Below are 13,724 nucleotides of genomic sequence, written 5' to 3' on the forward strand. Positions count from 1 at the left end.
TTTAGGCTGTGGAGAAGGGGGGGTTAGGTCTAGGCACTTAGAGGAGGGTTAGGCACTTGGGGGGGAGGTTAGGGTTAGGTACCCCTAAAGGAGGGTTGGGGTAGGAAATTAGGTTAGCGGCTGTAAATCATACCAATACCACTCACAGACACTATTAAATTACTTTCCCCCTTCACTGATTGCACCATGTCCCTTCCCCTCTCCTACCCTCTAATTCCCATTTTTACACTCTCACTCTGACTGTATTATATTACTGTACCTTCTTCATTGATTGTACCAGGCCCTTATCCCCTCTAATTTCTACTTTAACCCTCACTCACTGACTGTATTGTATTACTGTCCCACCTACACTGATTGCACCATATCCCTTTCCATTATTATACCACTCCGTTACCACATTTTAGATGAGTGACTCCCCCTCACTGATTGTAGTAGGGACCCACCCGTTAAAATACTTATTAAACCCATTAGTGACCGCTTCATGTATCAGTCTGATTTTAGCAGGCACCCATCCCTTATAATAATTTTTACACCCATTAGTGATCTCTTTATATATCCGTGTGCTCCCCCCCCACATGTATTGTAGCAGGCAGTGGCACTCATCCCTTAGTACGTATTGTTACACCCAGGGCTATGAGTGACGGCTCTATATATCAGTGTCCCTACCCCCTTCACTGCTTGTCAAAGCCGTCCCCTGGTCTACTTGCACCCTGTGTGAGAAATTATGGGGCATCCCCCCCTCCATCCAAATCCAGATATTTTCATAATTAATACATTTATTAACCGAAAAAGATATTCCCTAGTTTTTAATTTAACAAATTATTCCACAGAAGACAAGTAAAGAAATACCGAGAAGTCAAGACATATTGTCCATCTCAGGAAAGAAAACACACACATTGGCCACCAAAGGAAAAATTATTCATCCCACAGGAAAAAAAAATTAAACATACATTAATTCTTTGTCCTCCACCCCTCCATAGTGACCAATAGAATCAGTGACTAACCATCCTGTAACTCTCTTGGCACTGGCACGCAGCAGCCTTAGTAATATGTCACTGGCTGCATCTGCACTTTGTGCGCGGGCTGGACAGCATGCGGCAGTGTGACCTACAACATTATGCCACCTATAGGTCATGGACAAACCGCGTCTGTTCCACACAGAAGAGCCCAGGGCTGCCAATGGCCAGGAATTTGTATAATGGCAGGCTCAGCCATGATGCCTGCAATGCGGGTGCAGATTCTGGAGGACATGGAGGCCTGGGTGTAGCCAGGGCCGGTGAAAGGTTTCTTGGTTTCTAGGCATTTCTTCAGCCTTACGCCCCCCTTCCCCCACCCTTGATAGCTACACAAGCCCTTATACAGTGCCTCCAGTAGTGACCCCCCCCATGCAGTGCCCCCAGTAGTGGCCCCCCCATGCAGTGCCCCCAGTAGTGGTCCCCCCATGCAGTGCCCCCAATATAGTTCCCCTTATACAGTGCCGCCAGTAGTAGTCCCCCACCTATGCAGTGCCCCTTATATAGTGACCCCAGTAATAACCCTCCCTATGCAGTGCCCCCAGTAGTCCCCCCGATGCAGTGCTCCCAGTAGTAGTCTGCCCCCCAGCAGTAATTCCCCCCAGTAGCAGCCCTCCCCCAGCAGTAATCCCTCCCTATGCAGTGCAGTGCCCCTAGTAGTAGCCCCCCTAGCAGTGCCCCCAGCAGTAATCCCCCCTATGTAGTGCCCCCAGTAGTAGTCCCCCCAGCAGTGCCCCTAGTAGCAGTCTGCCCCAGCAGTGCCCCCAGTAGCAGTCCCCCCCAACAGTACCCCTAGTAGTAATCCCCCTATGTGTCCCCAGTAGTACCACCAGCAGTGCTCTTAGTAGTACCCCCAGCAGTGCCCCTAGTAGTACCTCCAGCACTGCTCTTAATAGTACCCCCAGCAGTGCCCCCAACACTGCCCATAGTAGTACCCCCATCAGTGCCCCTAGTAGTACCCCCACAGTTCCCCAGCAGTGGTCCCCCCCCGGCGCGCTCCGCATGATGGGAGGGACGTCATGACGTCTCTCCCATCAGCCATTGCGGGAGCCGGAAGCCCAGCTCCGGCAGTGGGCGCAGCAGCCGATGAGAGTCTGTCTGACTCTCACGGCTGCTAAAACACACACACAGCTGCCGGCGGCTGTGTGTTTGTTCCTAGTAATGTAGTGCGGACGGCACTTATGTGCCGTCTACACTACTGCCCTGCAGTGTAGCAGCCGCCTGCCAGATATGTCCAGGTGGCCGCACTGTGCCCCCGTTCGGCTGCTCCAGAAGAACTGCCCTTGAGCTGGCCATGCTGATTGTAGCAGGCAGTGGCACCCATCCCTTAATACTTATTGTTACACCCAAGGCCATTAGTGATCACTTTATATATCAGTGTGCGTGTGTGTTCCTCACTGATTGTAGCAGGCCATGGTCACTAATGGCCCTGGCCCCTGGGTGTAACAATAAGTATAAAAGGATGGGTGCCACTGCCTGTCCCCCCCACCACATATAGGAGTAGGCTCCCATCTTCTATATAGTATTTAATACCAGCCAGGTAATCAGAGCCACTCAGCTGCCCCTCCCCCTTCCCCATATAGTACCAGCCCCCATCTCCATTACAGCCAAAGTATGCAACTTAACAATATTTTTGGGGGTTAATTTATCATTAGGGGAGGGGGAGGGGGTGTCCAAAAGGTTCTGAAAGAAATCCCCACATTTTTAGCCAAAAATAGGGATTTAGCATTTTTTTTCTCCTGGTCTGGGATGGAGAAAAGTTTTCTCCAGTTTTTTCCTCTATTTTCGCCTGTTTGCTGTTTTTGCCTTTTTTTGGGGTAAAAAACAGTAGTTTTCGCCGCTAATTGAATACGGCCGTTTGTTTTAACTAATGCCATGCAGAGGTTGATCGATGTCTGGACATGGTAGTACAGTATATAGTCATAGTGAAAACTACCATTATAATTCTATGCTTTTGCAGGTTTGCACAGGGCCGAAACTAGGATTTTTGTCACCAGGGGCAAGACAGTAATTTGGCGCCCCCCATGTAATTCCCCCTGCAGTAGTGCCCATATTGTAATGCCCCCATAGTAATGCCCATATGTTAATACCCCCATAGTAATGCCCCTGTAGTGCCCACCATACAGTAATGCCCCTGTAGTGCCCATGCTCCCATATTAATGACCAAGTAGTGCCCATGCTTTCATAGTAATGCCCCTGTAGTGCCCATGCTCTCATAGTAATGCCCCTGTATTGCCCATGCCCCATAGTAATATCACTGTAGTGCCCTTACAGTAATGCCCCTGTAGTGCTCATGCCCCCACAGTAATGCCCATGTGGTAATGCCCCTGTAGTGCCCATGCCCCAATAGTAATGCCCCTGTAATGCTCATGCCCCATTAGTAATGCCCCTTATTGCCAATGCCCCCATAGTAATGCCCCTGTGGTAATGCCCCTGCCCCCATAATAATGCCCCTGTAGTGCAGCTTATTAAAAAAAAAAATACTTACCTTGAACCCTGCTCCTGCATCCAGCGTCGCGTCCGCCGGCTGCTCCTTGGAACTATGGGGGAGATGTCATGACGTCTCCCCCATAGTGCCCGTGGGGAGAGCCGGAAGCTGGAGTTCGGGAGAGAACTCCAGCCTCTGGCTCCGGCTCCACCGCGTCACTGCAGAGAAGGAGCCGGGCGCCCGCTGGTAATAAATATTACCAGCGGACGTCCGGCTTGGAGCCTCTCTGCAGCGCCGGGCTGGAGGTCACTGGCACCAGGTACAGCGGCTCTCCCAGTGCACGTGCACCTCCAGCCCCCCCCCTAGTTGCGGCCCTGGTTTGCAGAAGTGCTGTCCTGACTCTACCACATTGAAAAATAGGACCAAATAAAAATGTATTTTCTGCAATATGGACTGATATATATCAGGGTGCTTTAGGCTTTTATTAATACATCAACCATGTATTTAGTGTGCAGTAGGTCTTGCTTAAAGTATTGATGTATTCAAAAATTAAATGGATATTTGCTTAAAATAAGCAGATTAAACTGTGCTTATAATTCTAAGAAATAATAGTGTTCAGTGACAGATCTTATATAATCATGTACTGTACAGGAACAACTTACTGTGTGTTTGTATTATCCCATGTTATCATTTCTTCTACCAGTGAACTAGGTAACAGTATCTACAAGCAGTCTGAGGATACAAGTGAGGCAGTACAGACGGCACCCAGTGAGGCGATTATCTGGTTTTGATAGATCGCTGTGTGGGTAGCAGGACTTCTCTTGTGAAGACAGGCAGAATTGTAGGATTTCATGACATCATCCCACACTGATTACAAGACGCACAATAAAGCTGTACAACAAATGATAACATGGTGGGCACATTGAATCTCTGGTGGCAAAAAATAGCTGCTGGAACAGCAAAGAATTAAATACATGTGATTAATCATCATCTCTGCAATTGATATCTAAATGAGATTATATCTGGTGCTGTTTTTAAGAAGTAGAAGTCAAGGTGTTCGTAGAAGTAACCTCCTTTAAGTCAGAATTTGGGGCCTGGTATCAGCCCCCAGGGAAGATGTATGAAGGGGTGATGTGTGTAAATTGTAACTACGTGCGTTTTGTGCTGCAGTTACCGCTTCCCTGTATATAGTAATGCAGGGAAGTGATCAAAATGACATGGTCGCTATTGGCACGGAAGGGATGAGGTAATGTATGAACGGTCAGTGGCACTGACCATTCCGACAACTGCAGGTATCGATTTTGACATCAGCTGCTGTTGTTGCCGCACCACTGGTGCTTACGGAAAAAAGCTGCGGGTGCTGCTGGGGGTTTCTGACCGTCGCATGTGCAGGTGCACTTCAAGCGTGCCACTCCAGGCAGCCGCAAGGGGGAGTGGACTTTGCCAGACAGGCGAGTTAAAACTCTCCCTTTTTGGTAACTATTCTATAATGCATTCCATCGGTTAGTGCTTTTAAAGACCATTATCCACTCCCTTCATACATCTCCCCTCAGTCCCCCCCAGTCTCTCACAAAGTTTAGTAATCTTTAGATGTATACCCAGTGCTGTAACTAGGGGTAAGCAGGTGGTGCCATCGCATAGAGCGCAGTGCTCTGAGGGTGGCACTGCTGCTCACCCACGGCGCCTGCATCTGGCTAGCAGGGTGCCTGGAATGGCACCTTGTAGCCAGAATTGTCTCACACTACTGGCATAGAGACGTTTTCTCTTTTTCCTGCAACAACCACAGAAAATCCAAAATATAAAAGATAGAAAACACAACCATACAGCAAAACAAGCAAACCTATTCACAAATAGCAATGTACTGTATATGCAAATATAAAGCCAATATAAAAGCAAGGTTTGGTTCTCTAATCAACCTTTCTTGGTGTCAGCATTATGCATGTAGACATTGTGAATGTAGACATCCATCTTATACCCCTTTTACACCGGAGCTAAAACCCAGGTTTTTGAAGGGTTAACCCGGGCAGCTCCCTGGTGTAAAAGGGCAGAGGGTTGGATCGCCGGGTCGAGTGACCCGGCAATCCAACCCAGGTAACTAGCAGGGTTTAACACGGGCGTAGTCCGTGAAACCCTGCTATGAGAACAGCGCACTCCGGGTCACGAAGACCTGGAGTGCCCTGCTAGCCGGCCGATTGGTCCGGCTTCAGTGGCGCTTGGAGATGACGTCATCTCCAAGCGTCCACTTTCACTCCGCAATAGCCGGGTCTATGCAGACCCGACTGCGGTGTGAGCGGCGCTGACTCGGGAATATCCCGAGTCAGCGCCGGCAAAATTCCGGGTCTGATCCGGATAGGAACTTTGTTCCAACTCCAGGTCAGACCCGGAATTTAGGTGGAAAAGAGGTATTAGTGACTGCATATCTTGCAACATGGCTTGTCCAAGTGCAAACTTATTCCTTTTTGTTTTGCTTTCATCCCAACTCAGAATTAGTCCCTTAGTGAAGGGGTTAAAACGTAAATATACATTTTAGTTGACATCTACTTTAAACTAGAGATGTGCGGGTTCATTTTTGACTCCGTTCTTTTTGCCATATTAGTACAAGTTCGGATTTATCTTATTGGCTATCCAAACCACATGATAGCCGGATAGCCAATATGATGTTATTTTTGAGATCCCACCATAACGGAGTAAACCCGAACTGCTCATCTCTATTGTAAACAGATGAGGTTTTTTTACACAATTTGGTAACTGTTTTGCAAAATGTTGTAGCATTACTAGTATTCTATAGTGACAGCATACAGGGCCTAATTCAGAGGTGGACGCAAATCCGGTTACCGATACATCTTCGGACACAGAGATTGTAAGAAAATATGCAAATTCTGCATCTGCTGAGATTTGTATCGAGACGCTCCCGCTTGCGTACAAGGAGACGCCATCGTTCGCACCATTGAGGTGTACAAGGACGCAGTCCCTGGCTACAAAATGCACACAATCCGGTTGCAACACACCTGCGTATGAGTCACCCCCCCCCTCTTCGCTGTTACCTCCCTCAAATGGTCTCTGACTGTCAACCAATCTGCGTCTAAATTCTCACTGACAATTCTAAACATTCAGAGTATTATAAACATCGGCCAACTGCACAAACATTGGCGTTGGGTCCACCTCTGAATCAGGCCTATAATGACAGTATGCACATTGTGAGAACCAGAGGAGGTGTATATATTCTACCATTTATTTGACTATCCCTGTAGGATGTAAGTGCGTGACCTGTTTAATTGTTTAGAGAATTGATATGGTCATTCCCAAAATGTCGTAGTCCTAGGAACAATAAGTGTGCATGGGTGTAACTACAATAGGTGTGAGTGGTGCAGCTGCTGAGGGGCCCCACCTTCCTTGTCAAAGTTACATGTGTTCTATACATTTATCACCATTGGATGGTACATAGGGGGCCTTACAAACTTTTGCTATGGGGCCTTCAAATACCTAGTTACGCCCTTGTCAGTATGCAATTACTGCTGCACATTGCATGGCCACGGGCACAATGTGAGAGTTAGTGTTACAGTTTTTATGTTTGGTCTCTTAGGTCAATGCTTCCTTTTATTATGCCACACTCGGAACACATGGCACAGGACCCTCATTGGTGGCTTTTCCAAGTTCTCACCACAACATTCTGCCTAACATGTAAGTATATGACATTCCATTTTACCTGATACTGGCTACTGTTATCTGTATTTACATTCTGCCTTATATGGCATTTTATCTGATACTGGCTACTGTTATCTGTTTCTACATTCTGCCTCACATGGCATTTTACCTGATACTGGCTACTGTTCTCTGTTTCTACATTCTGCCTCATATGGCATTTTATCTGATATTGGCTACTGTTATCTTTTTATACATTCAGCCTTATATGGCATTTTATCTGATATTGGCTACTGTTATCTGTTTATACATTCTGCCTTATATGGCATTTTATCTGATACTGGCTACTGTTATCTTTTTATACATTCTGCCTTATATGGCATTTTCTACTTCAGGGTCCATAGGGTATCCACAGGATACCTTGGGGTATAGGTGTGACGTCAGTCGCAGGGCACCAAAGAGTTAAGCTTTCAGCCTCCCAGGATGCACTAGGTCCCCCTCCTATACCCCGCCCCCGGGCCAAGGCACCTCAGTTTAGTTTGGTGCCCGGCCGGAGTCGGGTGCACCTGTTGGAGTGGGGGCTAGAAGAGCCCCTGAAGCTTATTCTTCATGCAGCTGTGGCTGCACATCTGGATGAACAGCATGGACAGTCAGTCCTGACGTCCATGCTGTCTTCCCTACACCCCGCCGGTACCAGAACGCCGGTACTGATCCGGGGATGCTGGTGGGCGTCTGGGGTCACAGCTAGCGGTGACCCCAGATGCTCCGGACCATGGCCGGATTCAAGGGGGACAGAGGTAAGCAGCGGGGTCCCGCGGTGGGTCCCCGCTGATCACATGGTCCTAAGTCCCCAGGCAGGGGGCTCCCTGGGGACTGGCTGCAGCGTGGAGCCAGGCGACCAACCTGCGCTTCCACTACCCCCTGGGACAGCGGACCGCAGCAGAGCGGTAGCGCTGCGGCGTCCCAGGGGTTAAATGCATGCCAGGGGAGCGCGCCTTCCCTGTCTCACAGCCGGCGCCTCCCCCGCTGCACACAGCCCTCTCTGCATGCTGCCGACTGGTCCTGTGGCAGCGCTCCTCCCCCAGGCCAGCCTCCTCTCTGCTCCTCGGCGGCCATCTTCTCCAGAACGCATGGTGAACGCTGCTGGAAGCGCTGGACGGAAGCATCGTGGTCTGGGTCCCCCCGCATACCTTTCCTCCGCTGTGGTCAGGTCTGTGTATGCAGCGCTGTGTCCTACCAGGCCCTGTGTCTGTGTAGTTGAGTGATCAGCGCTGTTAGTGCAGGAATTGTTATTTTTCTGCATTGTATGTGACTGTGCTAGCGCTGCTGCCTGTAATCTTTTCTTCTCTAAACTGTCAGCTTTATTACTGTCCCTGTTCTTTCTGCTAAAGCCCTTGCGGTGCGGTGCTGCAGGGTGGTCTCTCGCCTATTTAATACTTAATTGGTGAGAGAGGTCACATACGTGGTGCCATCATGTCTGAAAGTGATTTTCCCCTCCGGCTACAGTGTACCACGTGCAAAGTACCGTTAGCGGAGGGGGAGGGTAGCGCGGAGGGCCTTTGCCGGCAGTGTTTGTCCATGGCGCGGCCTATTACGGTTACAGCACCGGTACAGGAGCCGCCCTGGGCTTGTTTCGCTCAGGCGTTAACAGCTTTAGTGGGCCAGTTAGCTCCGCAGCCCGCGTTTACTCCGATGGGTTTGTCCCAGCAGTCTGTGGTGTCGTCACCCATGCAGGGGTTCCCACGACAATTGGTGGTACCCCACAGTCTCCCTATTTCCCCGCTCCCGGGTTCTCAGGAGCCAGCGTGGGTTAACTCCCTGACGAGTTCTGTACAGCACTTGTCGGATGTGTTGCAAGGGGAGTCTGTGATGCGGTCTCATAAAAGGCCGGTGGCGTCTCTGTCCGCTCCTTATGAGGATGACGAAGGGACGTCTGATGATGGGGAGATTCTAGATCCTTACGATCAGGAACCTCTCCATACTAAGGACGCTGATGCTAAGTCCAAAGTATATATTCCTGGACTTATTCGGGCGGTCCGCACAGCCTTGGTGATTGAGGACGAAGTTCCCCCAGCGGCTAAATCTAAGTATGCCTTTTTCAAAGATGTGAAGGGCGATGCCACAGTCTTTCCTCTTTCGGGTCAGTTGGTGGACCATTTAGAGGAGGCGTGGAAACAACCTGGCAAAAGATACCAGCCGCAGAGACGCCTGGCGGTGGCTTATCCGTTCGCGGATAATTATTTTGCGAAGTGGGAATCCCCTCCACAGGTGGATTCTCACGTGACCCGTCTTGTCCGTAGTGCCACATTGCCGATGCCATCCATGTCCTCCCTTAAGGATGCTACGGACCGCAAGGTAGAAATCTGCCTGAAGTCCGCTTATTCCCTTGCTGGGGGGGCAGCACGGCCGGCTATGGCCATTTGCTGGGTTGCCAGAGCGATGGAGCGCTGGGCGGATTCATTAGAGGCTTCTTTTGAATCCGACTGTCCGGCCGATCAGGCGGAGTTGATTGGCAATCTCCGTGATTCGGCCACCTACATCAACGAGGCGGCTCTAGACATTAGTACTCTGGTGTCTAGAATTTCTTCAGCAGCGGTAGCTGCTCGTCGCACCTTGTGGCTGCGATCCTGGAAGGCGGACGCAGATTCCAAGAAAGGTCTGGAAGCGTTGCCGTTTACCGGAGAAGTTCTCTTCGGTCCGGATCTGGATAAGATTGTGGCCACGCTGGCGGCAGCCAAATCTGCCTGTCTCCCGTCGGCCGCTGCTCCTTCTGGTTCGGGACCATCGTCCTTTCGGTCATCTAGGGCCCAGGGCAGGCCCAAACCACAGTCGTTTCCTCGACAGGCTGGCCCTAAGAAATCGGTCAAGCCCCGGAAGCAGGCATGGAGTACCAGACGTCCGGCCCCCAAGCCAGATGGCAAGCCTGCGGCCTGACGGTCCGGGCCTCCCTTTGGGGGATCCCAGGGTGGGAGGCCGCCTGCTACAGTTCGCCCAGTGTTGGTCGACCACTACGACAGACACTTGGGTTCTGGAGGTGGTTTCCCACGGATACGCCCTCTCCTTCCGGCACAGACCCCCGGCTCGCTTCTTCACCACGGGTCTCCCATCAGACCGGAACAAGGCTACGGAGCTGCGGAAGGTATTGCACACTATGCTCCAGGCTGGAGTTATAGTGGCGGTTCCATTCTCCCAGAGGGGCCAGGGTTTCTATTCAAATCTATTTTTGGTACAGAAACCCAATGGGTCATATCGTCCGATTCTCAACCTCAAAGCACTCAACAAGTCTTTGCGGGTCCCGAAGTTTCGGATGGAGACCCTACGGTCCATCATTCTGGCGCTGGAACCTGGGGACTACTTGGTGTCATTGGACATACAGGACGCTTACCTGCATGTCCCTATTCTTTGGCGCCATCAACAGTTCCTCAGGTTTGCAATCAGCAGCGACCACTTCCAGTTTCGGGCGTTACCTTTTGGCCTGGCAACAGCACCACGTGTTTTCACCAAGGTGATGGCGGTCATGGCGGCTTCTCTGCGGCTGCAGGGAGTCCGCATGTTGCCGTATTTGGACGACCTGTTATTGGTGGCAGGATCTCCAGAGCTCCTGTTACGCCACTTGGACCTGACCATTGCACTGCTGCAACGGCACGGCTGGCTAATCAACTGGCAGAAGTCCACTCTAATCCCGTCTCGGAGGATTCTGCATCTTGGAGCCTTATTGGACTCGGGACAGCAAAGGATCTTCGTGACGGAGGACAAGATCTCTGCTTTACAGTCAAGGGTGCGCAGTTGTCTGCACAGCCGCCGGGTGTCCTTACACTCGGCGATGAGGTTACTGGGCTCCATGGTGTCGGTGTTCGACATGGTGGAATACGCCCAGTTTCACTCCAGACCTCTGCAGCACCTGATCCTGTCCAAGTGGAACGGGCTGACTCAGTCTCTGAAGTCCCAGACGATTGTGCTCACCCAGGAGGTTCGCCTGTCCCTTACGTGGTGGTTACAGACGACCCACCTCAACAAGGGACGTCCGTTCTGGGTTCCAAATTGGGTCCTGTTGACAACGGACGCCAGTCTTCGGGGCTGGGGAGCAGTTTCGGGTCCACACTTGTTCCAGGGCAGGTGGACGCCGACAGAAGCGGAGCTTCCAATAAATATCTTGGAACTCCGTGCGGTCTTCAATGCTCTCCAGCAGGCACAGCGGTTTCTCCAGGGTCGCCCGGTGCAGGTCCAGTCGGACAACGCTACCACCGTGGCCTACATAAACAGGCAAGGAGGAACTCGCAGTCGGGCGGCTCTCGTAGAGGTCTCTCGGATCCTGGTTTGGGCGGAGCGCAATCTTCCGGCCATATCAGCGGTCTTCATCCCGGGAGTGCTCAATTGGGAGGCGGACTTTCTAAGTCGCCAGGACGTTCATCCGGGGGAATGGTCCCTGCACCCGGACGTTTTTCAACTACTGGTGGACAGGTGGGGTCTTCCAGAAATCGACCTCATGGCGTCCCGGCACAACAACAAGTTGCCGGTGTACGGGTCTCGCACAAGAGACGAAGGGGCGTCTCTGGTGGATGCTCTGTCCGTCCGGTGGACGTTCCGGTTCGCATACCTGTTCCCTCCGGTCTCCCTTCTTCCACGGGTAATCCGGAAATTCAAACAGGAAGGAGGGACGCTCCTGTTGATAGCTCCCGCGTGGCCCAGACGGCACTGGTTCTCAGACCTTCAGGGTCTGTCCGTGGACATTCCTCTGCGGTTGCCGCTACGACCGGACCTTCTGTCTCAGGGTCCTTGCCTTCACCCGGACCTGACTCGGCTGTCTTTGACGGCGTGGCTGTTGAGACGGCCATGCTGAGGTCCCGGGGGTTTTCCAGCTCTGTGGTGCGTACCATGTTACGAGCTCGGAAACCGTCTTCCGCGAGGATATACCATCGCGTGTGGCATACGTTCTTCCAGTGGTGTCGACCGAGAGGTTATGCACCGCGGGAGTTTCGTCTGTCTCGGATTCTCGCCTTCCTGCAAGCGGGACTAGATCATGGGCTTCGCCTTGCTTCTTTGAAGGTACAGGTTTCGGCCCTATCTGTCTGGTTTCACCGTAGGATTGCTACAATCCCGGATGTGCGCACCTTTATGCAGGGTGTTCTCCGCATTCAGCCGCCCTTTGTTCCACCTGTGGCGCCTTGGGATTTGGCTGTGGTCCTGAGGGCTCTCCAAGGACCGCCGTTTGAACCACTGGGCTCAGTGGATCTTAAATGGCTAACAGCTAAGACTGTTTTCCTTCTGGCCATTGCTTCGGCCAGACGTGTTTCTGAGTTAGGGGCTCTTTCTTGTAGACCCCCTTTCTTGGTTTTTTATGGGAACAGGGCAGTGCTCCGCACTCGGCCCGAGTTTCTTCCCAAAGTTATTTCCCAGTTTCATATTAACGAGGAAATAGTTGTTCCGGCCTTTAACTCACCGGGTCTTTCCGTGGGTGAGGCCTCTTTGGATGTTGTGCGGGCCTTAAGGACTTATGTTGACCGCACTTCTTCGTTTAGGAAGTCGGACGCTTTGTTTGTCCTCTTTGGCTTCCGTAAAAAGGGTTGGCCTGCTTCAAAGCAAACTTTGGCAGCCTGGATCCGTATGGCTATTTCTGAAGCTTATCTTCATGAAGGCCTACCGGTCCCTCCTTCTCTGAAGGCTCATTCCACTAGGTCTGTGGGTCCTTCGTGGGCAGCTCGACGTGGTGCCTCGGCAGTTCAGATCTGCAAGGCTGCTACGTGGTCTTCTGTCCATACCTTCGTGAGGTATTACAGGTTTGACACCTTCGCCTCTCAGGATGCTTCCTTCGGGCGGCGGATTCTCCTTTCTGCACAGGAGCGTCCCCACCCTTAAAGGATACTGCTTTGGGACATCCCCAAGGTATCCTGTGGATACCCTATGGACCCTGAAGTAGAAAATATGAGATATGGTAAGAACTTACCCTTGTTATCTCTATTTCTACGAAGTCCATAGGGTTCCACAGGACTCCCGCCCTGTCGCACCTGTGCTGCAGATGGGCTTTGCTCTGGTCACCGGTTTTCCGTCTCCCTCTGGTGAGAATGTGATTCTTGTATGTGTCCAGATCTTTGTTCTCTCTCTTCCTTCTCCTCCTCCGGCCTATGGCTTGGTAACTAACTGAGGTGCCTTGGCCCGGGGGCGGGGTATAGGAGGGGGACCTAGTGCATCCTGGGAGGCTGAAAGCTTAACTCTTTGGTGCCCTGCGACTGACGTCACACCTATACCCCAAGGTATCCTGTGGAACCCTATGGACTTCGTAGAAATAGAGATAACAAGGGTAAGTTCTTACCATATCTCATATTTTATCTGATATTGGCTACTGTTCTCTGTTTATACATTCTGCCTCATATGGCATTTTATCTGATACTGGCTACTGTTATCTGTTTATAGATTCTGCCTCATATGGCATTTTATCTGATACTGGCTACTGTTATCTGTTTATAGATTCTGCCTCATATGGCATTTTATCTGATACTGGCTACTGTTCTCTGTTTCTACATTCTGCCTCATATGGCATTTTAACTGATACTGGCTACTGTTATCTGTTTCTACATTCTGCCTCACATGGCATTTTACCTGATACTGGCTACTGTTATTTGTTTCTACATTCTGCCTTATAT

The 13,724-nt window shown here is 51.0% G+C and overlaps 1 protein-coding gene across 1 annotated transcript in view; it reads left to right on the forward strand.

Annotated features, from left to right (window-relative positions):
* Positions 1–13,724, forward strand: part of SH3RF2 (SH3 domain containing ring finger 2) — a 280,359-nt gene that overhangs the window by 216,250 nt on the left and 50,385 nt on the right. The window contains exon 6 of the mRNA XM_088443979.1: positions 7,025–7,122. Coding sequence (XP_088300105.1) covers positions 7,025–7,122 — 98 coding nt within the window. The remainder of the gene's footprint in view (positions 1–7,024; positions 7,123–13,724) is intronic.

The sequence above is a fragment of the Taudactylus pleione genome, unplaced genomic scaffold, assembly GCF_031769625.1.
Source record: "Taudactylus pleione unplaced genomic scaffold, aTauple2 ptg000342l, whole genome shotgun sequence".
NCBI classification, from domain to species: Eukaryota; Metazoa; Chordata; class Amphibia; order Anura; family Myobatrachidae; genus Taudactylus; species Taudactylus pleione.